Source organism: Tamandua tetradactyla, chromosome 24, assembly GCF_023851605.1.
Source record: "Tamandua tetradactyla isolate mTamTet1 chromosome 24, mTamTet1.pri, whole genome shotgun sequence".
NCBI classification, from domain to species: Eukaryota; Metazoa; Chordata; class Mammalia; order Pilosa; family Myrmecophagidae; genus Tamandua; species Tamandua tetradactyla.
Window position 1 is genome coordinate 12,653,602 of NC_135350.1, and position 27,344 is coordinate 12,680,945.

At 38.3% G+C, this 27,344-nt stretch overlaps 1 protein-coding gene across 4 annotated transcripts in view; it reads left to right on the forward strand.

Moving 5' to 3' along the window:
- The first annotated feature begins 260 nt into the window (after positions 1 to 260).
- Positions 261 to 27,344, forward strand: part of ELOVL6 (ELOVL fatty acid elongase 6) — a 161,497-nt gene continuing 134,413 nt past the window's right edge. Inside the window, exons 1-2 of one of the 4 annotated variants that reach the window (XM_077142547.1) lie at positions 261 to 307; positions 907 to 1,027. In XM_077142547.1, coding sequence (XP_076998662.1) covers positions 939 to 1,027 — 89 coding nt within the window. In that variant the 5' untranslated portion in view covers positions 261 to 307; positions 907 to 938. Of the gene's footprint in view, positions 308 to 486; positions 746 to 830; positions 1,028 to 2,500; positions 4,307 to 27,344 lie in introns of those variants that run through there. The other 3 variants (XM_077142545.1, XM_077142546.1, XM_077142548.1) reach the window with 3 other exon arrangements.

The window sequence follows — 27,344 nt, forward strand, 5'->3', positions numbered from 1 at the left end:
ATTAACTTTCGCCCTCCCCGCACACAAACTCTCCTCCTAACCCCTCTCCTGCCCGTTGTACCTCTTCAGGCTTCTAGACTCTGTCGACTTTTCACGATTCTCTTCCTCAGCATCCCAAGTCCACACGTGACCCAGGAGCTCTGCGAGCCTCTGGGCCCACGCTCAGCGTGAGTCAAAGCCGGGGCTCCGGGAGAGCAGGGGTGGGTGTGAAAGACCCTTAGGGGACGGCGGGGCTGGGTGGGAAGGGTGTTCCCTTCACGTGTGATCTCAACGCAAATTTGTCTGGAGTTCTCCTGCCAGCTGACAGGTAGGTTTCCACTCTTGCCCAATCGCCTACTCGCCGAGCTCTCGGGTCTACGCGCCTTGGGACTGCGCCCGGGACGCTCAAACCTCATGCAAAGGCAGGGCGAAACGGCCCACGAGGTTGGGATTGGGGGTTGTGAAGAACCTCGAGGCCCCCTCCTCCTACTCCGGCGCCGTCTCCCCTCCCACTTTCTTCCTTAGCGTAAACAAAACTATCCCCCGGGGCGGGAGAGGTCTTGCCTTTTCTTTGGCTCGCTCTCACAAAGGGTTAATTTTCCCCATCGCATGAGGGGGAGGAGATTTCCCTGTAGACAAGTAAAAAGGGTGATGGACAAACGTGCGGGCACTAAGACCGCAAGGCATTCATTTCCTCCCCCGGTGCATGCCGACGCCTGGAGGAGGCGAGCCCCAGACCTTGGAGAAGGGAGCGGCGGAGGCACAGGCAATGCTCAACCCTGGATGTAGCTGAGAGGCTGGGAGAGAGACCCATCGTCTGAGACCAACGGCCGGGGGGGGTGGGGGGCACATTGGGGGGGGGGGAGGGGAAGCGGAGAGGAGAGCACGCGAAAGAAAGCGCTTTACAGATTATTTTATTTTGAATAGAGAACACGTAGTGACTCCGAAGATCAGCCCCAATGAACATGTCAGTGTTGACTTTACAAGAATATGAATTTGAAAAGCAGTTCAACGAGAATGAAGCCATCCAATGGATGCAGGAAAACTGGTAGGTGATGCTTTCGCGAGATACTGTTCCCGCGAGCCCTGCGCGTCTTTCTGGGGTGCCTTAATGTCGGTGCTTCCTGCCCGGCGTGAGCGGAGCATCGAATCGCCGGCAGCTGCGAGCCGATGCTTAAGTTCCAGGGTCTCCCGGATGCTGGAGACACTGGAGCTGCATGGAGCGCTCGGATCTGTGGGTGCCTCAGAGTGAACCGCGGCCACACATGCATCTTTAATATAGATTATATAACATAGAACATACATTTGTGTTTGGAGTAGATGTCTGCGCGACAGGGAAGACAGGAGAGACGCCAGTGTCCAGATTTCCTACCTGTATTACCTCCTCATTCTCGTCTAGATTTGGGTTTTCTTGCTTGGCCTCTCTCTCTCTAGTCGACTGTGAAAGGCAATGGAGGGAGGACCCCATTTCCTACTTCCTTAACCCTCTCCCGCCCGCCGCCCGCGGCTCTGGTCCTCTCCCTCTCCACCATCCCTCGTGTCCTTCCTTTCTCCTTGTAGCGCTCCTACTTCACTGCCCTCCTCTTTCTGCCGCTTCTCAGCTCGATTCCGCCTCTCCAGGACCCTTTTCCCCACGCGTATCCCTTTCCGGTTTCATAAAGAGACCAAGGAGAGGAGGGGACAATGAAAACTAATAAAAATGAATGAACCCAAGCGAATGGAGCCACTCCATTATTAAGTTTCTGTCCCACGGAAACGCCTTTGAACATTCACTTTAAATTCATTGGGAACCTGCTGGTTGGAGTTGAAGCACAGATAAAGATCCCTCCGTCGGCAGAGTCCGTGGGGGTTCTTTCCTAGAAAAAGTTCTAATCGGGGAAAGGTCCTGTTTACCTTTAGAAAATCCCTGTGTGGAAGTAGATCCAGTGTCACCTTGCAATATTTAAAAGGGAAGTTGTGTGCTCCTTTTTCCTGTAGACAGAAGTGTGGCAGGGATATTCCTCCATACCCCGGATCTGGAGTCCAATAAAGATCGAGCCCAGCACGCTCCAGAATAGGGCACTGGCCGGCAGCCTCCCGAGGACTGGATGGGAGGGACCCGCCGAGAGCGTTCCCGGGCCCCGGGAGATTCTGCCTGCCGCGTGCTCGCGCGCCCTCCTCAATGGGAAACTCGAGACGCTGGCGCGCCGGAGGGCTGGGGCCGGTGGGTGCTTTGGGCGGGATGGGGGTGGGGGTGGGGTGGAGGGGCAACTAGCTGGTAGCTGCTCAACTTCCTCTCCTGGGGTCCCCGGAAGCCCGCGAGAATCCCCGGGAGGCTCGGCCACCGCTCTAGCCTCCTCCCGCACGGCTGGTGTGCGCGCAGCCACCCTCCGCCTCCCGCCCACCGGCCCGGGTTCTGTTGGTTGTTTGCAGAGGCAGCTGGGCCGAGCCGGTCCCCTGCGCCGCGCGCGCCGGCCAGGGCTGGGCCTGCTTGGGGGCGGGTGTTGGGGCCACCGCGCGTTCACACTGGCTGCGGCGTGTCTGGGGGACGCGGAGGGGAGAGGAGGACCGACTGCTGTGTCCGGCCAGAGCCGGAGGCAAAGAGGTGGACGCAGACTGCTCCGGGAGGACCAGGAAGTGAGGCAGACACACCCGGCGGGAGGCTGGGTCCACTCCCGCGAGCCGGGCGGTGACTCGCGGAGGCCGAGACCTCCGAGGGTGGTGCCGAAGGTGGTTGTAACCCACGAGGCCTTATCTCGTAGGAATTTAAACCGTGATGGGCCCTGGCTCTCCCGAGAAAGCTGAGCGTTTCGGGCCCTGCCTTCTCGGGTTTTACTCCGGAGGCACATCCCTCTCCTGGGAGGGATGGTGCTGAAAGTGGGGAGTGGGGGGTGGCCAAAGCCTGCCGGCTCCAGGAGCCCCGCAGCCTACCAGACCGAGCCGGAGGTCTTCTCTAGCGGGGTTTGCCACATTAATTCCGCCGCACAACTCTTCCTTCCCCAATTAGCCTATGTGTTCTGCATTATCTAACATCTGCGGGGACCCCACATGCATCCTGGTTGAACCTGCCTTTCCGGAGTCTGCTTTCTCATTCGGCTGGCTGACCCCCAGTCACTGTCTGCCCGACCTCCCTTGCACCGCCGTGGTCGGTTCTCCTTTGTATTTACTTGTTGCATTTTCTCGGAGGCCACTTCCTGTGCCTCCGGCAGGTCCCATTTCCCGCGCTGCTGTCTTCCTTCCATTCATGCAAATACTCAGTCAGCCAGGGCCTGGCCCTCTTAGGATTGAAAATGGCAAAAATGCGCCAACTTATCTTTTCCTGTAGAGCTGTGGCCACTGTTTTCCTCCTAGCTTTTACTCTATAGCTTCAGGCTACATCTTTTCCTGGCTTTTATTTATATAGATGTCTGCGTGTTCTGTCAGACTGTCAGCTCTTCAGGACGCAGTTCCTGCATCATTCTGCTCTTGACTCGGCACAGCTAGCAGAGAGAAGCACATGGCAGGCGCTTGGGAAAATGTCTGTTCAGTGAGTTAAAAGTGATTGGTGCCCATTCTGTTGCCAGTACTAACTGTTAATATCTGAGGCTTAACATACCAGGCTTCCCTATTTATTTGAATACTGCCACAGCCCAGGGATTTTTCCCCTTCCCCAGCTTCTGCCCTCTATGTTGATTTTTATTCTCTTCTTCCTGGCTTGCATATTGCAAAGAACACTGCTGATTGTCACCCCTTCCCTTGCAGCTGTTCCTGACCTTAATTGTCTTGTTTTCTTCTTTTAGCCCAAATTTGGGTACATTTCTCCCAGTGTTCTGGAGCCCAACTTTATTTCTCCTTCTAAAGGAAAAACAAAGCAAAACAAAAACCCAATAGCCAAAAAGTCTTGAACCAAATGTATAAGGAAATGAAGGTTTTCTTTTCATTCCCCTTGTTAGCACAAGGGCGCTCCATAGCCTTTAGGAAACCACAGGATGTTACCTCTTCCAATGACAAATTAAATTAAAAGGAAATGGTTTGAAATAGATTCTAGGAAAAAAAAAAACAATGTTGTGACGCTTTTATTCTTGCCTCTTAAATTAGTTGCATTTAACCTTAAAAATCTCTTAAGACATAACCTCAAACAAAACTTCATAATGAACTGCAATGACTTTTGGGGAATTGTGAGGAAGGCCAGAAGTGGCAAGTTACCACTTTGTTGTTTGTGCTGACTAGCATCATTTATGAGGACCTAAAATAAGGACAGCTTATTAAACATACCCTGTAAGCCATATTCATTTCCCTAGCCCATGTGAATCAAATGGAATCCCTTTTTTGGAGTGGCCTCTGTATAATACCAGAAGGTTTGAATGAGGTAAGTTTCTCAAGTTTATTGCTGTTTTAGTGAATGATTAACCTTATATTACTATTGGCCTTGGCATGAAATAAATACTATAGCTCTTTTTATTTGTCTGGCAAATAATTTCATTTGCAAATTAGAATAGCATTGAAATGAAATGTAAAGTAGTAAGTATATTCCCATGGAGAATAATCCTGAACCTCATCTTGAAATGACATGTCAAACTAAAAATATCCTGGGTAATAGCTGATAAATGAGATCTAATTCCTTGAGATAGTAGAAAATGCATGCTTTTAGCTGTAAATAGCATTTTTGAATTTCAATTTTACACTGAGAAGTCCTTATGATTTTGCGACATTGAAAATAGAGGCATTTTTGTAAGTTGTTAGCAAGGGAGCAAAATTGCCTAGTGATGGGTAAGGCGACATAAAATTCATCAAGTGAGAAGGAAAGCAGGACTCTGTTTTCTCTTTCAGCAGCTTGTCAGGTTTGTGCTAACAGCAGTGGATGCTAGTTGCTCCAGTTGTAATTGTCTAACCAATGATGATTATCTTCTGATGTCGGCTGACACCGTGTTCACCAATAGGAAAGCAGGAGGACTGTGCTGACTGCTGTAATATTATGTATGTGAGGTGATGTCATCAAAGGGCTTGTCCAGAACCGCCTGCCACCCCCCCCCCACATCCTCCACACATCCAGTCTTTCAATGCTTTGCATATTTTTCTGAATTTCTCCTCTTTGATGGATATGAGGATTTTTGTTTGTTTGTTTTATGTTTTCTCTTGTATACTGTAAGATGATGTGGGTATTTTTTACTAAGAAAAAGTGTAAAGAAACCATTTAAAAAGAATTGCATGTTTATATGTTGTTATGAGGTTTAGAAAGTAACACAGTATATCCTTTCAATATTAAAGAACATAAAAACAATATAAAAAAGGATTATAATGTTGATTAAACTTTTAAAATGCAGGCAGGCAGGGTATTATTTTTCCTGTAGTGACAATTGCTCTGCATTGATCCCTTTGTGACCTGCTGTATGCATTTGTAAGAAAGGTGCCTAGAAAATAGTGCAGTCAATGGTCTTGGAATAGAAAAGTCCACAGAATTTCATTAAATGAATAATATTACAACAAATATGAACTTGACCAGCTGCATAGGAAAAGCTGGGTCCACCATGTACCCATGTTGTTTGCCACTTATTTTGGAGAAATCACAGCTCACTTTAACCTCAGGATTGAAAGTCCTATGTGTGAGAATATAACATGTCGTTAATAAAGTTTAGAAAGCACTGATATAATATATCTAATATACTCAAGATTGAGAATGAAAATACTGAGAATATGTATAGCGAAGAAAAATGTAATCTGTGTTGTAATCCTAGAAAATAAAGAAATATGTGGGAACTTTGATGAGAACTTTCATGCAACATTAAAAAATGACATATATTCATGAAATCCGTGGATGTTAAGGATTCCTAAGGGTGAAAGCCAGCTCTATGTCATTTTAAATGATTGTTATCTATCTATATACACAAGTTATAAATGGTAGATAATAGTAAAGTTTTTATATAATGCCTTTTAAATTGCAAGTTGAATTTTATGGGCTAGAGAAGGCTGTTTGTTGCTTTTGGTGTTAGATAATGATGAGCCCGAAGGTATCATGGTCACATTGGACTTTAATTGGAAAGTCAGCTCACCTGAGTTCCAAGAGTTGCTTTGCCTACTTCCTTTAAAGAAGAAGAATCCTTCAATTTAGACAGTGGAGTAACCATGAGGGAGATGCAGAAATACTTAGGAGGGTACGAAATGACCGTCTAATCAGTCTCTCACCAACAAAGTGAAATGGAGTGTGGCACTATTCAGGCAATTTAGAGTTAGAATTTAGTCTTGCTTCACTGATCTGGATATTTGTGATCTAGTGTTTTCTGAGATAAGTTATCAAAAAAATTGTCTCGATCTGCTTAATTTTTCGTGTATGGACACAGGTGAGCTGAGCTGTCTTTTATTTATAAAGAACCAGAAATCAGTCTACAAAATTTGTCTCATTTCTCTACTTTTACTTGTCTCTGGCTTCAAATCAGTTCGCTCCCATTCTCTTTCTTTCCATTTATCTTTGTTAGGAGAACATAGGCATTACCTAAGGAAGTTTACTAGAGAAGTTATCTGTACCACAGATATTAGTTCTGTTGATAGTACTAGGAAATCTGAATGGAAATGTAACCTGGCTTACCTGAAATTTTAAGGCTCATAGCTTCATTTCCTTATCAATATGATTATGGCATGTGTGTATGGATAGATACAAATTTGCATAGTTACTCAGATTTCAGCGACCTTTAAAAATAGCATCTAATTATATTTAAACTCCAGTTTTATAGATGGATTAATCCTGTTTTATAAATTATTGCCCGAGATAAAAAAAAAACATGATTTATAATTTAAGTTGACTGTGCTTCTATACAAAATCATCCCAAAGCAGGGGACCATGTAAAATGTCTAAGTTCACACTTACGATTCATTAGTATATCCAGCATTCATGATTTTAGTTTTATTCAATGTATACTGGAATTACAAGTACCTTCATTTAGAACTTCATTTAGTTACTCACTATAAACTTTTTGAAATTTAACTTTAAGCCTGACTGCTTAAAAAAAAGGTGCATGTGAAAAAGATTTACATTCATCTTTGCTGAGATAAATATGCATGTTAGCTGGAAGCATTTATACTGGATAATCACTCATAGTTTTCTAATACTTTTATTCCATTTTCTTTAGGTATATACCTTAGTTTTCTAAAGCTTTTTTAGAAAAGTTCCTAATTACCATAAGACAAGGAGTGTAATATTGATATAATGTATTTTGGAGAGGGGTATTCCTAGTATTTTAAATCAATTTTATGATCACATATTTTAAGTGAAATAATTGCTATTGTGTTTTCTTAAAACATGAATTTCAGAAATTTTAACGCAACCCTAAACTCTTTTGATAACTATCCTTGGAGTTAGTTTTTTTTCCAAATGATCCTTTGAGTTTGGTGGCTGAATATTTGGCTCGATACATATATTTTTAAATTTTCATTGTACAATTATGCTAGTTCTCTTACTTTTTTTTTTTTTAACTTTTACTGACATACAAACATGAACATTTGTAACAAGTGAACATTCCATACTAGGTGCATAATCAGCGGCTCACAATATCATCACATAGTTGTGTATTCATCACCGTGCTCATTTCTTAGAATATTTTCATCAATTCTGGCTTGATATTTAATCAGGGTTTGAATCAACTCTTTAACTCTTAACTTAATGGATAGTATACAAAATCATTCTTTGAAGACCATGAAAAGATTAACGAGAATGCATGATATATATATATGTATGTATGTGGGTTTATATATATGTGTGTGTGTGTTGTGTATATATATGTATGTGTATTTTTTTTGCACCATACAATCTTGCACACACCTACATATACATATAAAAGGAGTACTTTTTTAAGCCTTTTATTTAAAAATTTTTTCCAACCCACAGGACATTTACAAAAATAATATAAACTCCATACAGAGAACTCCAACACACCCCTACCCTCTGCTCAGTTGCCTAGAATCACCAATTTTAGTACCTTGCCACATTTGCTATATCATACCATGCATCCATCCATGCATCCATCCATTCATCCATCCATTTATCTATCAATCCACCCTCCAAACACATGGGTATGGGTTGTTCACATCATGCTTTTCAAACCCATATCACTGCTTTGTACATTTCCTAAGAACAAGGACATGCACCCATGTTACTACAGTCAAGGGCAGCTATCAAGCTCAAAATATCTGACACTGACTTAAAGCTCACAGTCCACACTCCAACTTTTCATATGTCCCAACAATGGCCCCATGGGCTTCCTGCCTCCCTTGTTAGATCCCATCCAGGATCAGGTATTGCATTTAGTGGCCATTGTCTGTTTAGTTGCTCTTTACTTTTTAATTGTGAGAACTTATTATATATAATGTATGCTTTCCCATCTCAACCTCTTCTAAGCATGCCATTCAGTGTGGGATTAATCAAATTCACAATATGTGGGACCCTCAGCACCTTCTACACCAAAACTTTCCCATTGCCCCAAACAGAAAGCCTATACCCACCACGCATCAATTCCCCCATTCTCCCCCACCCCAACCCTAGCAATCTGTATTCTAATTTTTATCTCTGTGAGCTTGCATATTCTCCTGTGTTTTCTTTGTAGTTACTGTGGGGCTTGAATTTAACATTCTTAATCTATAATGCTTGCTAGCTACACAAATTATGTTCCTGTACTCTTCCACCCCTTCAGCTTTATATAGTTCTTGTAACAAATTACATGTTTTATGCATTGTGGTTCAAAACTATGGATGTGTTATCTTATTCTTTGTGTTTGCCTTTTAGATCCCATAGGAAGTAAAAGTGGAGTTAAAAACCAAAATGTAATAGAACCGGCATTCATATTTACCCTTGTCATTGCTCTCCCTGAAGAGGTTCATTTCTTTATTGGCTTTGATCTATTGTCCTTTCTTTTTTAAGTTTATTTGTTTGTTTGTTAACATGTTTTGGAGTGTAAGGGCCATAAATTGAACCTGGGTCTCCAGCATGACAGGGGAGGATTCTATCTCTAAACTCTCCATGTTCCCCTTGGTCCTTTGCTTTCAACTTATAAGACTCTCTTTAGCATCTCCTGAATAGCCAAGCCTAGTGGTGACTCCCCTCAGCTTTTGTTTATCTGGAATATCTTAATCAGTTTTGCCAGATATAGAATTCTTGGATGTCAATTTTCTACTTTTGGCATTTTAAAGTTTCACACCGCTTTCTTGCCTCCATGGCTTCTGATGAGTAATTGGCACTTAATCTTATTGATACTCCCTTGTACGTGACATGTTACTTCTCTCCATGGCTCTCAGAATTCTCTATTTTTCACATTTGACAGTTTTTTATAAATGCTGCAGTGTAGGTCTCTTTGGGTTTATCCTGCTCAGAGTTTATTGAGAGCATCTTGGATGTGTATGTTTATGTCTTTGGTTAAGTTTGAAAAGTTTTCAGCAGTTGTTTCTCTCAATATTCTCTCTACCGCATCCTCTCTTCTCCTTCTGGGGCTCCCACTCTGTATATACTAGTATACTTATGGTGTCCCACAGGTTCCTCCAGTTCTACTAACTTTTCTTAATTCTTTCTTCTTTCAGCTTCTCAGGCTAATTGATTTCAATAGTGTTTTCTTCAAGTTCACTGATTTATCTGACAGCCTCAGTCTGTTGTTGCACCCATTGAGGAAATTCTCCTTTTCTGTTACTATGGTCTACAGTTCTGGTTGGGTCCCAATCTTAATTTCCATCTTTCTGTTGATCTTCTCTTTGTGTTTGTCATTTTTTTTTCTGGGTTCCTTTAGTTCTTTGTCCAGGTTTTCTTTTAGCTCTTTTGGCGTATTTAGGGCATTTTTTTTTAAGTTTAAGACTTGGCATGTGCCAAATCTGGTCATCCTCATTGCTAGTCTCTGAATGCTTTAATTTCTCCTTGGCCTGAGCTAGCACGTGGCTCTTTATATGTTTTGTAATCTGTTGTTGAAACCTGAACATTCTGATTTTTTAACGTGTTATTGTTGGACTTTGACACTGAAGCACCGTTTTTTTCAGCTAGTGTTTGATAGTTTTTCTTGACTGCCGATAGCTAACAATAACGACAAAAAGGTGAAAAAGAAAACTATTGTACTATTTTTTTGGGGAGATTGACTTGTGCATGCTGTCTCTTTCAGGGATTATCCATGAAATTAGTTTAGAGAGGAGCTCTAGACTAAATTGTAGGGGCCTTCTTGAACCTTTCTCATGGTACTTGTCTTGAAGATGCATCTGTTGCCCTAGGATTTCCCATAGTCCAACTTAGCACAGCCCCAAGACCAAAGAACACTCTATGCAAAGAGTTGCCCATGAGATTTAATTAGAGATCTACTAACAGGAGAAGTTTCTTCCCAATGGTGTCTATAGAAAGTGGAAGTCAGTGCTCCATGTTGATCAGAGGGAGAGGCAGGATTTTATAGTGGGTGTAGACAAAGAAGGTATAGAGCCAAGAGAGTACATGCACATGTTGTTAGCAAAGTTAACTATTTTCTTAGGTAACAGTAACATTTCAAGGTTTTCTGAAGCATACAGGATATTGATTCATAGGGCATTCAAAGAAGTTTCAGAAAGTCTACTTATAAGTGGCTTTACCATTCTTTCCCCCTCTGGAGTGGCAGTTTTCTTTCTGACCTGTGCTCTGGTCACACAGGCTTAAAGCTCTGCTTTTTGTTTTTTTTCTCTTCCTCTGAGGGACAGAGTCCCAAACCTCAGGTTGCAGCACCCCATTCATATGATATAAATGTCCCTTCTTACCTGGGAATAAGTTTCCTCACTGTACCTGACATGAAACTGTATGTCCTACAGCCATCAATGTCTTGTCCCAGCAGGCAATTGATTACTCAGCTACTTAACTGCATCATCCTGTAGAAGAGCTCTGTGAGCTGCCTTTTATGTGCTGGGCAAATTTTGGGACAATGGGTCCCTTGAGACCATCACCAGAGAAATTGCACCAGACATACAAGCTCCCAGTATGTGCACGAGGGCTACTGTCCTTGCACCCTCTGGTACTAGAACCAGAGATCCACACTGGGAGTGTGGCTGGCTCCATACAGAGCCAATTGGGGTGGGGGAGGGGCCAACTAGTGCCCCATGAAATCCTATTGCTTTTTAAGTGGCCTTTTTCTTGATTTTTCTTGCCCTGTCACTGAAGTCCTTTAACTTGTTTTCTGGAGCTCTGCCAGTTCTTGACTAGTTGTGCGTAGCTTCTGTGAAAGGATGGAGCCCTGAAGCATCTTACTCCACTATCTTGATCAGAACAGAATGTGCAGTGCCTTTTTTTTTTTTTTAACTTTTTTTGTTCTATGATATAACATGTGTACAAAGCAAAGAAAGAAAAAAGCAATAGTGCAATAGTTTTTAAAGCACTCTTCAACAAGTAGTTACAGGACACATCCCAGAGTTTGTCATGGGCTACCATACCATCAGATTTTTCCTTTAGCTGTTCCAGAATATTGCATGCTAAAAGGAATAAATATTTTTTTATCATCACAATCGACTTTTTTTTACTTTTTTGTGAAGAATGACATATACAAAACAATAAATGTCAAAGCATGGCACAACCATTAGTTATAGAACAGATTTCAGAGTTTGTTACCAGTTACAGTTCACAATTTTAGGTTTTTACTTCTAGCTGCTCCAAGATATTGGAGACTAAAAGAAATATCAATTTAGTGATTCAGCAATCATTTTCATATTTGTTTGTTAAACCCTACCTTCTCTATATAGCTCCACTACCACCTTTGATCTTTCTATACCACTGTTTAGGGGTATTTGGGCCATGGCCATTCTAACTCTTTCATGTTGGAAGGGGCTGTCACTAATATGGGGTAGGGAGATAGAACTAGCTGATATTCTGGAGAGGATGGGCCCTTTAGGTTTCAGGACTTAACCGATCCAGGGATCCATTTGAATGTTGTAGTTTTCTGAAGTTACCCTAGTGCATGGAACCTTTGTAGAATCTTATATGTGGCCCTAGGTGTTCTTTAGGATTGGCTGCAATGGTCTTGGTTGGAGTTTGGCAAGTAATGATAGGTAGCAATGTCTAACCTAAGCTTGCATAAGAGCAACCTTCAGTGTAGCCTCTTGACTCTATTTGAACCCTCTCTGCCACTGATACTTTATTAGTTACATTTCTTTTTCCCCTTTGGTCGGGATAGAATTGTTGATCCCACAGTTCCAGGGCTGGACTCATTCCTGGGAGTCATCTCCCACACTGCCAAGGGGACTTTCACCCCTGGATGTCATGTCCCACATAGGAGGCAGGGCAATAATTTCACTTTCAGAGTTGGACTTGGAGTGAGGCCATATCCGAGCAACAAAAGAGATCCTCCAGAAGTAATTTCAAGAGTGCCTTTTTTAAAAAATGAAAACTGATAACTGATTAGGAATAATTTCTTCTCTGTTTCTTGCTATTAGAACACTTTGTTGAACTAAACATTTCAGTTTGTTGGAAAATAAGAGGTCTTAATTGACTATTTTGTCAATTATTATATGGTAGTTAAATATTTTATTTTGGTAAGCATTTTTAAAGCTGCAAAAATTGAGCATTTAGCACTTGGATTTACCTTATTTTTACTGAACTTAAAAAATCTTCCATATAGTTAATAATAGCTGAAATCTTTAAGTTTTCCTGTCTGTTAGACCTAATTGCTTAGCTCCTCCTATTCATAAAGTGATGTTAAATATAAAAGGTTTAAGCTGTTGGGCTCACTTCAACCAGGGTAATTGACTTTTCCACTTGAAATGAATTCAATGGAATTGAAATCTTTGAAGTTGAGAATTTCATGATCTTGTTTTAGGAGGCAAAAATGAAAAAAATGACCTAGTGAAAAGGTTTGCCTGCTCCTAATTTTTTTTTTAATGCCTGGTACTTCTATTGAAGCTTGTGCCTGCATTAAGCATGGATTAGCAATGGTTATCATAACAGTAAGAGAGTAGAAGGCTCAGTAAAAAACATATTTTTACAGGAAAAAGTTATCCTTAATGTCAAAACCTACAATTTCTTCTTACTTTATTACTTTTGAATACAGACTTTTAATTAAGATATTAAAAGTAGGAGATGGGCCACAGTGGCTCAGCAGGCAAGAATGCTCACCTGCCATGCCAGAGGACCTGGGTTCGATTCCCGGTGCCTACCCATGTAAGATATTAAAAGTAGGGTAGGTGTTCTTCATTCTAGGGTAATGGTACTAATTATAGATCTTTGCATACTTAATTACTGACTATGGACATTCTTTTAAACTATTTTATATATGTTAACTGTTATATCCTCACAACCACCCTTTGATGTATTATCTTCTCAATTTTGCACAGCAGGAAACTGAGGCACAATATGGGTAAGTGAGCTGGAATTTGCATACAAGGATTACAAGTGGAGAAATGAGTACCAGGCTCCAACAAGGCCTGGATGGTCAGGTCACTCAGGCACCATTCTTCCCCTTATTTGGATATGAAGTGTGACAATCAATACAACGATACACTTGAAAACTGCAAAGCAGTATAAAAATGTACATTACCTGGGGTTTTAGTTAATGATCTCACAAGTGCCTCTATTTTCTAATATTTCACGAAATGGTTCCAGAATAGCTACAGAGAGCACCAATTAACATCACTGGGTATAATACACAATAAACTGTAGAAAAACACTTTACTCGATAAGTAGTATTGTTTTAAATGAATATCACTTGTTCCATATCTATCAACACTTTATACATTGCGGAAAGCCATGCTACCTTTAATGACGCTTCTATCATGAAATGTTCACAATCTCATGTAAAACAAAACTATGAGACAACAGAGTTGGAAAAATTCTCTTTAAAGTTTTGGGCTGAAAATCCTTTCTGTGTCTTCTGTGATATCAGTGTCATACTCCCTCACATTAATCATGACCAAACCCTGGATGATCTGACTTTCAGTTCCATTTCTCTGGGTTCAACCCATTGCCTTTGGTCTCTTTTATTCATTTTCCTTCCTCCATTCTCTTACTGGGCACCCAGCATTATCTAAGTCACTGATTGGTTCATGTCACTCCTGTGGGTGAAAACCGACAATGGATTCCCATTATCTATAAGACAAATTGAAATTCTTTTGAATGATTTGAAAGACCATTCAAAATCTGGTTGAAAATGATCTCCCTAGCTGTACTTATTCTACCTCTACCTATTCGAATGAGAATTCCAAAACCTTCCTCCTCCCCCCTTCAAAATCCATTGCTTTTCCTGCCACTTGATTCATAAGCAGATCAGTATTTTCTCCTAGTTTTGAAATCAGTGCTCATCAAGGAATGTAGCATATGTGTTCATTCACTTTCAAATGTATACGATTTTATGATCCAGTACATCTTGATCTTGTCTTTAAATGAATTATAGGAGACTGTTCAATGCCTTGTTGAAATGATAATAATACTTATTCTCTCCATTTAATCTTATCTTTAAGAGGAAAAGATGTTACTTTGTTATAACTAATTCTTAGTGAACCCATTCTAATTGTTGGGGATTGTGAGTCCTTTGTTAGATGCTCAAGCCATCTGCTCCAAGGAGAAAGAAGTTAATTGAAACAAAAAGGCTTCCCTGAAGTGGGGGGATGGAGAGTGTTGTAGGCACAGGAAAGGAAAAACAGGAGAAAGAAGTGCCAAATGGTGAAAGTAGTTATATAATGAACCTGTTTCTCTAGTTTTTATAATCTGTTTTATATTATTTTCTGGGTAGGTATGGGTGGTGTGATATTTGGATGTGATTTCATTTTTTCATCTTCTGCATTAACTATCAGGCACTTAGGTTTTTATAACGAAAGAAAAGTTTCATCTTACAAAAGTATATGTGCAGTATCTGGTATCAAACATGTTTTTAACAAACACATTTTTAATAAACATTAAAATGAGCAATACAGTTAACCATAAAAACTGTGAGGACATCGAACTGCACAATCTCATTCCAGACGAATCTGCTTTCTCAGACTGAGATGAGCTATACTATTGCTGTCTTTTGCCAGTTAAACAGTTTGTTTACTTTTAGTAGGGAAGGGTCATCGATCTTTCAATTAGGGAAAGTGATAAAAGACATCAGTTTGACTTTAGCATTACACCTTTTAGATTTGGTATTCTGGAATGTATCTCACAGGACAGAGGTTCCCCAGGGACAGTAGTCATCTAATCTCATAGGGATAAAAGATTAAACATAAACCTGTCCCTAGAGAGAAAAAAATGAAGAGAATAATTGGCTTTGGGGTCTTGTGGCACCTGGAAACAGATGCTGCACATGTACCTGGAATACATTATTAACAAATATATCCAATCCTGTGGAATGTCTGGGAGATTGTGTCTGATTTAGAGGAGCTGGAAAGATTTTGTTACTCTCTAAAATGAAGGTCAGAAGGGGCCACTCTAATGCAGAGATCAGGCATGGTGGATCCAGGGAAATCTGGCATGTCTGCTTGAGTAAGAAGTCCCAGGGAGCTGGCTGGGAGCCTTATGACAGGAATGCCTTGTGGAGCATTCTTACGGATCTTGAGCCTTGCTTTGGATTTTTGCATCCTCTGGACTTCCTCTTAGAGAGAAGAAAGGAAGGGTAGAATTGTCTTCAGGTTAATGGAGGGTGGTTTTTTTGTTGTTGTTGTTTGTATTAAGTTACTTTTCTACTTACCTTAGATAGCCAGGATCTAGAAAGTTAGCCTGGGTTTAGAAAGACTTGGTATTCTATTCTAATCTTTTCCTATCCTTCGTCTCCACTTTCAAACAAAATGGCACAAGAGAGGGGTTAGGGAAAAATCATTTAAAATTATATGGGGCATACTTTTTTTGTTTGTTTGTTTTAACTTTTTTATTGTATAACATATATACAAAGCAAAGAATAAAAAACAATAGTTTTTGAAGCACTCTTCAACAAGTAGTTACAGGACAGATCCCAGAGTTTGTCATGGGCTACCATATGATCTTCTCACATTTTTCCTTCTAACTGCTCCAGAATATAGGAGGCTAGAAGGATAAATATTTTTTTATCATCACAATTGGCTTTTTTCCTTCTTTTTTTGTGAAAAATAACATGTATACAAAAAAGTAATACATTTCAAAGCACAGCACCACAATTAGTTGTAGAACAATTTCAGAGTTAACATGGGTTACAATTCCACAATTTTAGGTTTTTGCTTCCAGGTGCTGTAAGAAACTGGAGACTAAAAGAGATATCAGTTTAAGGATTCAGCATTCGTATTCATTTGTTAAATCCTATCTTCACTGTATAACTCCACCATCACTTTTGATCTTTCCATCCCTCTCTTTAGGGGTGTTTGGACTATGGCAATTCTAAATTTTTCACTTTGGAAGTGTCTGCCACTAATACGGGATAAGGATATGGGACTATTTGATGTTCTGGAGAGGCTGGGCCCTCTAGGTTTCAGGACTTATCTGGTCCAGAGACCCATTCTGGAGGTTGTAGGTTTCTGAAAACTTATGCTAGTGCGTGAAACCCTTGTGGAATCTTATATATTGCCCTAGGTGTTCTTTAGGGTTGGCTGGAATGGTCCTGGTTGGGTTTTGGCAGATTATGATAGGTAGCAAGGTCTAACCAAAACTTGTGTAAGAGCAATCTCCAGAGTAGCCTCTCAACTCTATTTGGACTCTCTCTACCACTAATACTTTGTTACACTTTTCCTTTGTTGGTCAGGATGGAATTGTTGATCCCACAGTGCCAGGGCCGGATTCATCCCTGGGAGTCATCTCCTACGTCACCAGGGAGACTTTCATATATGGGGTATACTTTTAAACTATCTTTTGTGAGTGATTCAATGATAATCTTTTGGTTTTATCCTTTCTACATATTTAGAAAAAAATCCACTGTTGTAAACAAGTTAAATAAGCATTCTTTTTTGGATACAAGAAAACAAATAATAGCCTAGAAATATCCTGGAGAAGTGAAAAATTAAATATAAAGATACATGGACTCTAAGGAAAATATTGCATAATTAAGATTTTGTTGGCATTTTAGATTAATTTTATAAAAACAGTAATATATTGTTTATTCACAAGACAGCATTTTTTCAAGTAAATATAATAACTCAATTAATGGCTTCAGTAATAACAGAGGAAAAGATTTATTTATCTCCTTTTGGGAGTTTTTATGTATTTATTTATTTATTTTTAAAGGAAAACTTTTTTCTATTACAGAAGTTCAGTTTTGTTGAATTTTGAAAACTCCCCCAAAATGTAGCATATTATACCTATTTTCATATTCTATAGCAAATTTTTAATCTTTCTAATATTAAAATTAAAACTTATTAAGCTTAAAAATGTTCAAATTACAACCTCTGTTATTGTGTTGATATAATTCCCTCCATTAGAGAGTAAGTTCTATATGATTGTATGTCTGACTTTTTGAAGCATTAAAGCATGAATTTTGACAGTGTAAACTTCTGATAGTTTTAAACATTAAAACATTTTTGCATGTTATAAACACTTGGTGAACTTTTAAATTTATTTTGAAAACACTTCAATTTTAATACTACATAATATGAATGAATATTATAGTAATCTTACAAAATAAGCCTTTATTGGGCTCAATTCCTTTTAAATCCAGCAAATGTTGAATCTAATCCCTCCTTTCATTCTGCTATGATAATAAGAAGAGATTAACTCATCATAACTGCTGTTTGGACTTAGATTGAGGGTATTTGTTTGGACTTAGATTGAGGGTATTATTTCATATGGATCATTTAGACAAACCAGAGGTTTTTTTTAATTTATTTATATTTTTGTTTTTTTATACTTGAAATAGCTAAATAAAATAATACGCTCACAATGGAAAACCACATGGAACAAACCAAAGGAAAGACTACTGCGTTTTTGAGAATAAAACCATGTATAAGGAATGGAAAATGCAGGCTTAGAGATTTGTGAGTTCATTATCTGATTAAACTGTGTGGGGACTATCTTTTCCCCACAAAATAGTGTTTAGGAGCTCCAGTTTCTCCAACAACATTGGAGAAACAAGAAATAGGGATTCTGAAGCTGATGAACTATGCTTATCCCTCTTCTCAGAACTGAGTGCAGTAAAGAATAAATATTGGTGCAACTAGATGCCCCCTTCAAGATTAAATTTTACTTTGTGGAAAAAATATAGGCCCTTTATGGTTGTAGTTTATCTATCAGAGGTGCTATAATAGGTTTAACAGTTTTCTTCAGTTAGTTACAATGTAACAGCTCTAAATAGCTTGTTATTAAATTGTTAAATTGTATGCAAAATCTAGGATATTTGAAATATAGTAAAAGTATTACTATAAATTATGTTTTCATTGATCTTGGGTTAGATCATCAGTAGGTTTGCCTGTTGTCTTCAGTAGTTAACTTAATTGTTTTTTCACTTGAAAAGACAAAACAATATTCTTGTTTCTTTCTGAGTTCAGTTGGATTTAAAGAGGAAATATTTCAAAAGCTCAAGGAGACATGTAAAAAAAAACCTTTTTTTTTATTTCGTAGTTTCATATTTCTATCCTGCTTAGAAGTCAGGAAAAAGAAGACCAGTAGTTTTAGACAAGCACAACAATTCATCAAATAATAGTACCAAACAGGGTTTAAGTTTAACCAATGATGCGAAAAATGCAATAAATTTTAGATTTTTTCTTTCATGGATTATGTTTTTTTTGGGTAATACTCCTCAATTTGCTGTACACAATATATTCACTGTCTTAGTTTGCCTCTGCTGCTGTAACAAATACCATGCAATGGCTGCCTTATAGAACAGGAATTGATTGTCTCACAGTTTTGGAGCTCAGCGTCCAAAATCAGGCCATGCTTTCTCCTGGAGTTTCTGGTGGTATTTTGTTAGCAATCTTTGAGGTTCCTTGGCTTGTATTTCTGCCTCAGTCTCATGGTAATGTCTTTGGTCTCCTCCTGCGGCTTTCTCTGACTTCTGGCTTCTGACTGACTGCTTCTGAATTTCCTTTCCTTATAAGGGTTTTAGTCATATGCCCCACAACCAACTCTGTTTCAATTTGTCCTCATCTAAATAGGATCTTTGAAGATTCTATTCACAAATGAGTCTACAACTTAACTAATAATAACATCTTCAAAGGTCCTATTTTCAAATGGGTTCCTGCCTGTGGAACCAGGGATTAGGACTTAATGAGTCTGGGAGAGACATGTTTCAGTCCCTAACACCCACTAATCAAGGAACTGTGGTTGAGACACTTTCAACTGCAAGTAACAGAACTCAGCTGTGTCTTAAAACATAAAGACATTTAATTATTTCATATGATAAACCTGGTTGGAAACTTCTGAGTTTTTTTTTTGTATTGTAATAATGCCATCAATGATCCAGATGCTTTCTGAACTCTGTTTTGTCATCTTTAATGTGTTCTTCATGGCCACATCAAAATGGCAGCCATCATTAGTCCTCATGTCTTCACACCACCTTCCCAAGCAGAAAGGCAGGGGGCAGGGACAAATGACTTTTTACCATTCTTGTTTTTCAAGGAGAAGCCTCTCAGCTGACTTGCTCTCTGTAAATTTATGTAGGGGGTTGCTTTTATTATTGCTGTAACTTAATTGCACTGACAAAGCCTGGGTCAAAGCTTTTGGATCTTTTGCTGGGCAAAAGGGACTGAGATTGCTTTGTACAACTTTAAGAGTATTCATGACAAAGCAACTGATAGCCTCGAGATACTTAAACATCTCAGTATGAATGGAGATGAATTCTGATTCATCTTCAGGGCTAGGCACATTGCCCTCCCAAAAATATCAGGTTACGCTTTCTCTTAGCAAAAGAGGAGGATTGGATTGGCTGTTAGACCCACACCATGCTACCACAGGAACACATGCCCTGAGAAGAAAGGAAAGATTTAAGGCTGCAATAAAATTCATGCAAGTACCTCTTACATGCTCCTCACATCATAGTTTTTTAAATGAAAAAGCTGATTTATTCATAATGATGTTAAATATAAATTACAGTGTAAATTGCTCTTTAATATGTAAAGATAGGACTCTAACTACTAACCTTCCAGCAGAAGTGCAAGAGTAAAGTCTAAACAAAGTATTAGCAAAAGATTAAGAAAAGAAATGTTTTAAACATTATCTGACATGAGTTTCTTAAGACCTGTCCCAGCATTAATAAGACAATGGGATTATTTTCTATCATTAGTCTTTACTTACTCAGTACATAAATTCAATATAAATCTTAACTTTCCAAAGTAAAGCATTGCTGGCTTTATTGTCTGTGTCAGATTATATAACTTACATTAGTGATGTCATATAGGAGGATGATAAATAGTGTGACTCTGGGAATCCTTGCTTAGCCACTTACTAGCTCTGTAACATCGGGCAAGTCACTTATCTTCTCTGAACCTTAATTTCCTCATCTTTGAAATTAGGAAAATACTACTTACCCAGTACACTAATTGTATTGATTTAATGAGTTAATGTATATAAAGCATTTAGAATATTATCTGACACTCAATGAGTGCCATATAAATTTTAGTTCCTTTATTATTGATATTAAACATATCACTATTTAAAATTTTACATAGTACATCTGCATTTCTTGGTCTTCTTGTACAACCCTGTGAGGTAGGAATTTTCACCCCCAGTTTATAGGCAAGAACATTATACCTTATGTTCCAATCATATATGCATCCAATCTTGATTCTGTTTTTCAGTTTTCTAATTATAAATTTTATGTATAGTGTAAGCAGTAAGTTACAACATACATGCAGTTTACAAAATCTTTGATTACATAGTCCACAGGATCATATAAAAAAGAAAAAGACTGATAGATAAGCAAGTATCTTAGGAGTTAATTTTAGTCAATGGGAACAATTATGTTTATTCATTGGATTAAATTCTTGGGATGGGTTTAGATTCATAGATGTGCCAACTTCAGAGTGAGAGTAAAAATGCAGGTCAAGATCATGGTATATTGTGCGACAGTTTCCTGTACTTTAAATATATTCTTACCCAGTGGTCTTTGCATTTGTGACTGATAAATCTAATAGAGGAAAATCAGATTCAGTTTAGCGAATATGTGTTGACGCTACAGGAATATCAGACTTAGTGCATGAGGGAATCTAAGGCCAACAGAAAAGTTTAAGACAGTCCAATTTGATTCAGTAGAGCCACAGGCAAAAAGAGATACCATCTGAACATCAGTGTTTGTGGATTTTTGTGGAGGGTTTTAAAATTCATATTCAAAAGAAACAACATCCATTATTATAGAAGTATGTATTTAAAATGGCTGCATGGCATTATATCCTGATATTTTATTTTCAAATTTGCAGTAAAAGTAATATCGCATTTCCTTATTTTTTTGCCAAAATATCTAGAAAACGGACCAACCAATCAAGTAATTTTCTATAGTTCAAGAAGTTGTTTTGACAAAATACAGCCATAGACTAAATGACATTTAGCCATAGACTAAAACAGGGAAAATTTTTTTTTAACTTTTTTTATTAATTTAAAAAATTAACAAACAAAACTTTTAGAAATCATTCCATTCTACATATATAATCAGTATAAGATGATATTAAGATGATATTCTTAATATCATCACATAGTTGCATATTCATCATTTCTTAGTACATTTGCTTCAATTTAGAAAAAGAAATAAAAAGACAACAGAAAAAGAAATAAAATGATAATAAAGAAAAAAACTATACGTACCATACCCCTTACCCCTCGCTTTCATTTACCACTATTTCAAACAGAATTCATTTTAACATTTGTTCCCCCTATTATTTATTTTTATTCCATATGTTCTATTCTTCTGTTGATTAGTAGCTAAAAGGAGCATCAGACATAAGGTTTTCACATTCACAGAGTCTCATTGTGAAAGCTATATCATTGTTCAATCATCATCAAGAAACATGGCTACTGGAACACAGCTCTACATTTTCAGGCAGTTCCCTCCAGCCTCTCCACTACATCTTGAACAACAAGGTGATATCTACTTAATGTGTAAGAATAATCTCCAGGATAACCTCTCGACTCTGTTTGGAATCTCTCAGCCATTGACACTTTGTCTCATTTTACTCTTCCCCCTTTTGGTCGAGAAGGTTCTCTCAGTCTCTTGATGTTAATTCTCAGCTCCTTCTAGGGTTTTTCTCAGTCCTTTGATGCTGAGTCTCAACTCATTCCAGGATCTTTGTCCCACGTTGTCAGGAATAAAACAGGGAAAATTTCATTACAGTGGCCTCCTGCAGATCTAGAAATTAAGTATAGAATCAGTCCTCATCAGGTCTGTTCTAGTTTGCTAGCTGCTGGAATGCAATATACCAGAAACAGAACGGCTTTTAAAAAAGGTAGTTTAATAAGTTGCTAGTTTACAGTTCTAAGGCCGAGAAAATGTCCCAATTTAAACAAGTCTATAGAAATGTCCAATCTAAGACAGCAAGGAAAAGATACCTTGGCTCAAGAAGGCCGATCAAATTCAGGGTTTCTCTCTCAAGTGAGAAGGCACATGGAGAACATGGTCAGGGTTTCACGCTCAGCTGGAAAGGCATGTGGCAAACACAGTGTCATCTGCTAGCTTTCTCTCCTGACATCCTGTTTCATGAAGCTCCCCGGGAGGCATTTTCCTTCTTCATCAACAGTGGTCGCTGGCTGGTGGACTCTCTGCTTCTTGTGGCTAAGTTGTTCTGCTCTCTCAGAATCTATTGCTTTCTCCAAAATGTTTCCTCTTTTATAGGATTCTGGTAAACTAATCAAGACCCACCCAAATGGGTGGAGACATGTCTCCACCTAATCCAGTTTAAACCGCTCTTGATTGAGCCACATCTTCAGGGAGATCATCTAATTAAAGTTTCAAACATACTACTGTTTTACAAAATGGGATTAGGATTAAAACATGGCTTTTCTAGGGTACATACATCCTCTCAAACCAGCACAAGATCTAATAAAGTTTTAGATGATGGTCAGGAGTTTTTAAAAATGTAGCATACATGGATGCTCTAAGATCCATGCCTTATATGGCTGGCTGTGGGTATCACTAGGGGCATTAACAGGACATGAAATAGCTATTGCCATCCTGGGACTAGTGCTGGGAGAGTAAATTGATCTGCTGGGGTCACAATGTATCTGCTTCCTGTGACTGCCTCCTCCTGTGCCTGCCTCCTGTGCCTTTGAGATCACATTTCCTTTTGCATTCATTCTCACCCTTGACCCAGTCACACCTAGCAATTGGTGTTGTCTGGGAGGAGAAATAGGTCAGAAGTGCTATTTGAATGCATAGATAAGCAGATAGATAGATGAAATAGTATGCTATTATGCTGATACATAGTGTGCCTTTTTGTACTTTTTTGCACACACTTTTAAGTTCACTCTGCATAGGGCAGTCTGGAAGGTGTAATACAAACATGCATTTAGGGAGGCAATGTAACTCTAAATTCTGTTTTTCTAGAACTTGAAGAAAAGCAGGTTTGGAGCATCCAGGTACTGTGGGTGTTTTGTTTGTTTTTTTAATGTTTTTTTTTTTTTTTTTTTTTAAAGGAAAGACAGAGAGAAGGAAGGAAGGATAGAAGGAAGGAAGGAAGGAAGAAAGGGAAACATCTTTAAACATTTTCTTGTTTTATTGTATTCTGTTTCTCCGTTTTTGTTACATGGGCTGGGGCCGGGAATCGAACCGAGGTCCTCCGGCATAGCAGGCAAGCACTTTGCCCGCTGAGCCACCGCGGCCCGCCCCTGTTTTTTTAATGTTTTTTATTGCTCAATATAACATATTCAAAGAAAAAACAATGATTTTCGAAGTACACTTCAACAAGTAGTTACACAGTAGATTTCAGAGTTTGTTATGGATTACCATTCTGCTATTTCAGATTTTTCCTTTCAGCTGCTCCAAAACAGTGGAGCTAGAAGAAATATATACTTTTTATTTTTTGTGAAAAATAACATATATTGAAAAAGCAATACATTTCAAAGCACAGCACAACAATTAGTTGTAGAACAGATTTCAGAGTTGGTATGGGTTACAATTCCACAATTTTAGGTTTTTACTTCTAGCTGCTCTAAGACACTGGAGACTAACAGAATTCTCAATATAATGACTCAGCAATCATACTCATTTGTTAAACCTTATCTTCTCTGTATAACTCCACAATCACTTTTGATCTTTCTCCCACTCTTTAGGGGTATTTGGGTTATGCCCATTCTAACTTTTTCATGTTGGAAAGGGCTATTGATAGTATGGAATAGGGGGTTGGAACTAGTTGATGCTCTGGAGAGGTTAAGCCCTCTGCATTTTAGGATTTCTCTGGTCCAGGGACCCATCTGGAGGTTGTAGGTTTCTGGAAAGTTACCCTAATGTGTGGAATCTTTGTAGAATCTTATATAATGCCCTGGGTGTTTGGCAGGAATGGTTTTGGTTGGGCAGACTGCTGTTTTAAGAGCCTGGATATTGAGTATTTAACTCACATCGTCCATGGTTTGAGTTAGGGAGAATTAGACTATGATGGCCTTAATTGAATTAAGGTCATCATATTGAATTCTGTGGGTTTCTATTTAAATCCATGGTGTGATATCACTAGGAGTCCAGACTTTCAGAAGCTCAGAGTGTAATAGACAGCCAGGACAAGGAAATGCCCAGCATCTCCAAAATTTGTATATAAGAGCTGGTACAATTTCTGGACCTAGGTCTGGGGCAGGAGGCACATGGAGAAGCTTCCAGGTCTCTCAACTAGTATGGCTGTCATCATCTCTCATAGCTTTTGCCACCCTAATACCTCATGAAGTTTCATGTTCTCCCAGCCAAGGACCCTGTCCAGGAGCTATAATCAGTTGAATGTTCCTCACAACAGAAGCAGGAAAGTAGCCCAGAGTGGACACAGATGTTGCAAGACTTTATGCAAGGAGATAACATGATCTATTTATTTATTTATTTATTTTAGGGGAGGAAAGCAAATATGTAGGCCTACTACCCTTTTATTTTATTTTATTTTTTCTTATTTATTTATTTATATATTTTTAACATCTTTAATTTAAGAAAACAGACAATACACTTAGAACCACCAACAATGGATATCTTAGTTGGCTTAACCATAGGCATATTTAAATAAAGTATCCATATAATCAATGTAAAGTCTGTGTTTGCACAGTAAGTTTCATAAACCAATTTAAGATAAGGCAATAAGAAAAAAAATCTAGATATTCAGATAGCAAACTTCTTAAATTCTAAATATTGAAAACTAACTTAAATACCATTTGATCAGTTGTCAAAACTGTGAATGTTCTCAAAATATCAAGTAGAAAGTTCTTACACATACCTGCATTGCTAGAGTAATGACCTATGTTGCTAAATACTTTCCTTATTTCAGGAAAACATGAAGATACAAATATTTTTATTATTAACATATGGAAATCTTAACCACCTAAATGGATATCTTAGCTTATCCATAGGCATATTAAAAAAAAAATTCTAATTAATCCCCATAAAGCCTGTTTGTACAATATGTTTCATGATTTAAAATTAAATCAAGGAAGGAAAAACATCCATAAATACAAATATCACTTACTTGTATTCTAAATATTAATGGTATCATAAATACCATCTGATTAACTATCAAAGTTGTATGAGTTCTCAAAATATCAAATAAAAAGTTATTAAAAATATCAACTTTGCTACAGTAGTGAGCTAAGTTACTAAATATTTTCAAATTTTTTATTTCAGGAATTTATTTTATCCAATATTACTCTAACTGTCTATTACTGTTAGTTTTTGTATTTATTTTCCCTTCATTGTGCAACATATAGCTCATACGAAAAGTCCCCATATTCCAGGGGACGTAATTTTGTTTTTTCACTTTAATGAGATTCAAAAGTGGTTTGCAGAGTCTACAGTAAAAATCAGCAAGAATTTTAAGAACTTCAAATAATAATGCAGGTACTTATTTCTGCAAGCATTTATTTTAAGCTAACCAAAAAATCAGATCACATTTCTCAAGGAAAAAAGAAAGATATTCACTCATCTAAGCAACCAAAACAAACGTGGCTTGTATTCAGGAAGGCCCTTCCTGCTAAGAATCTAATCCCTGTATGTGGGATGGATTAGTACTGACTACCTTTAATCCATGTGCCTAAAAGAGAAATTTAGTTGTAGAAAGTAACATCCAAAGTTCAAAATCTCAATCCTATATTTTGCATGGTAGCACTTGCCTATGCTTAACAGTAAAAAATACTTTTTCCCAGAATGCTGATAAGGTAAGTTTTTCTTAATGGAGAGAATCTGTCCTTTCATGTTTAAATCACAAAGCATGCCTTTAAGGCTGGAGATTAAAAATTTCATTAAAGAAGAATTAGGTAAAAAAAATTTGGTGTGGTTTCCTAAGGGAAAATCCAGAGAGGATTGGGGAGAAGGATAGATAGTTCCAAAGGAAAGTTTTATTGTGGGAATTTAAATAATTACTTTCTCTATCTTGCAATTAAACAGTGTGAAATCTCTAGTTTGTTATTATTAGATGACTTTTACATACACTAAAAATAAAACAAAAAATATGTGCAGATATATATATGCATATACATACACACAACACAATTCATCTTTTGCCATTGCGTTTATGAATGTGGAAGGTGACTGGAGTGTGTTTCCTGGAAATTATGAGTAATGCTTCCTTGAAGACTTACATTGACTGTTCAATAATGATATCAGCTAAGTTATTGAGAACTGACCGTGTGCTTACTAAAGGCTTTATGGGTATTAACTCACTTAATCCCACCCCCACCCACTTAATGAAACAGGTGTTATGACTGGGCATATTTTTCAGATAAAGGAACATAAGGTCCAGGGAGATTAAATAGCTGGTGGCAATCAGCAGAGCTGGACTTCAGACCCAGGCAGGTTGAGTCATCCACTGTGCTACCTACCCTTTCCCTCTTTGTCTTAAAATCTCAGCACTTACTGAGAAAATCACAGAAACCATATTCAAAAACAATGTTTTTCTTAGGTGGGGTGGGATAGAAGAAGGGAGTTCATTTTGTTAAAGTAAGCTTAGATCTATGGAAACACATTGTGTGAAATAACAATTTTTGAGAAAGTTCCAGGTGTACAGCAATGACATATAGCATTATAATGCTCTCATACCATGCTAAAAATAAAGCAAGAAAATGCTGATTTACTCTTTTTTAAAAATATTTGTATTGAGAAATCTTCACACACATACAGTCCAATCAATGGCTCACAATATCGTCACACAGTTGTGCATTCATCACCATGCTGATTTTCTTTTGAATAATTTTAATTGTGTTTCCTTGAGTAATTCCTTTTAAATTCATCTATATCCTAGCTCTTTATTCCTTAGATAAAATAAAATTAAAACTGGGGTAAAATCACTACTGAAATATATTTTATTTCCTAAGAATTAAATACCAAATCTTAAATTTTATGCCAAAAACAGAAAAAAGAACTTTCTTAATTGGCCTGCTATTTGTCAGCTCTTTAAAGGCCTCAAAA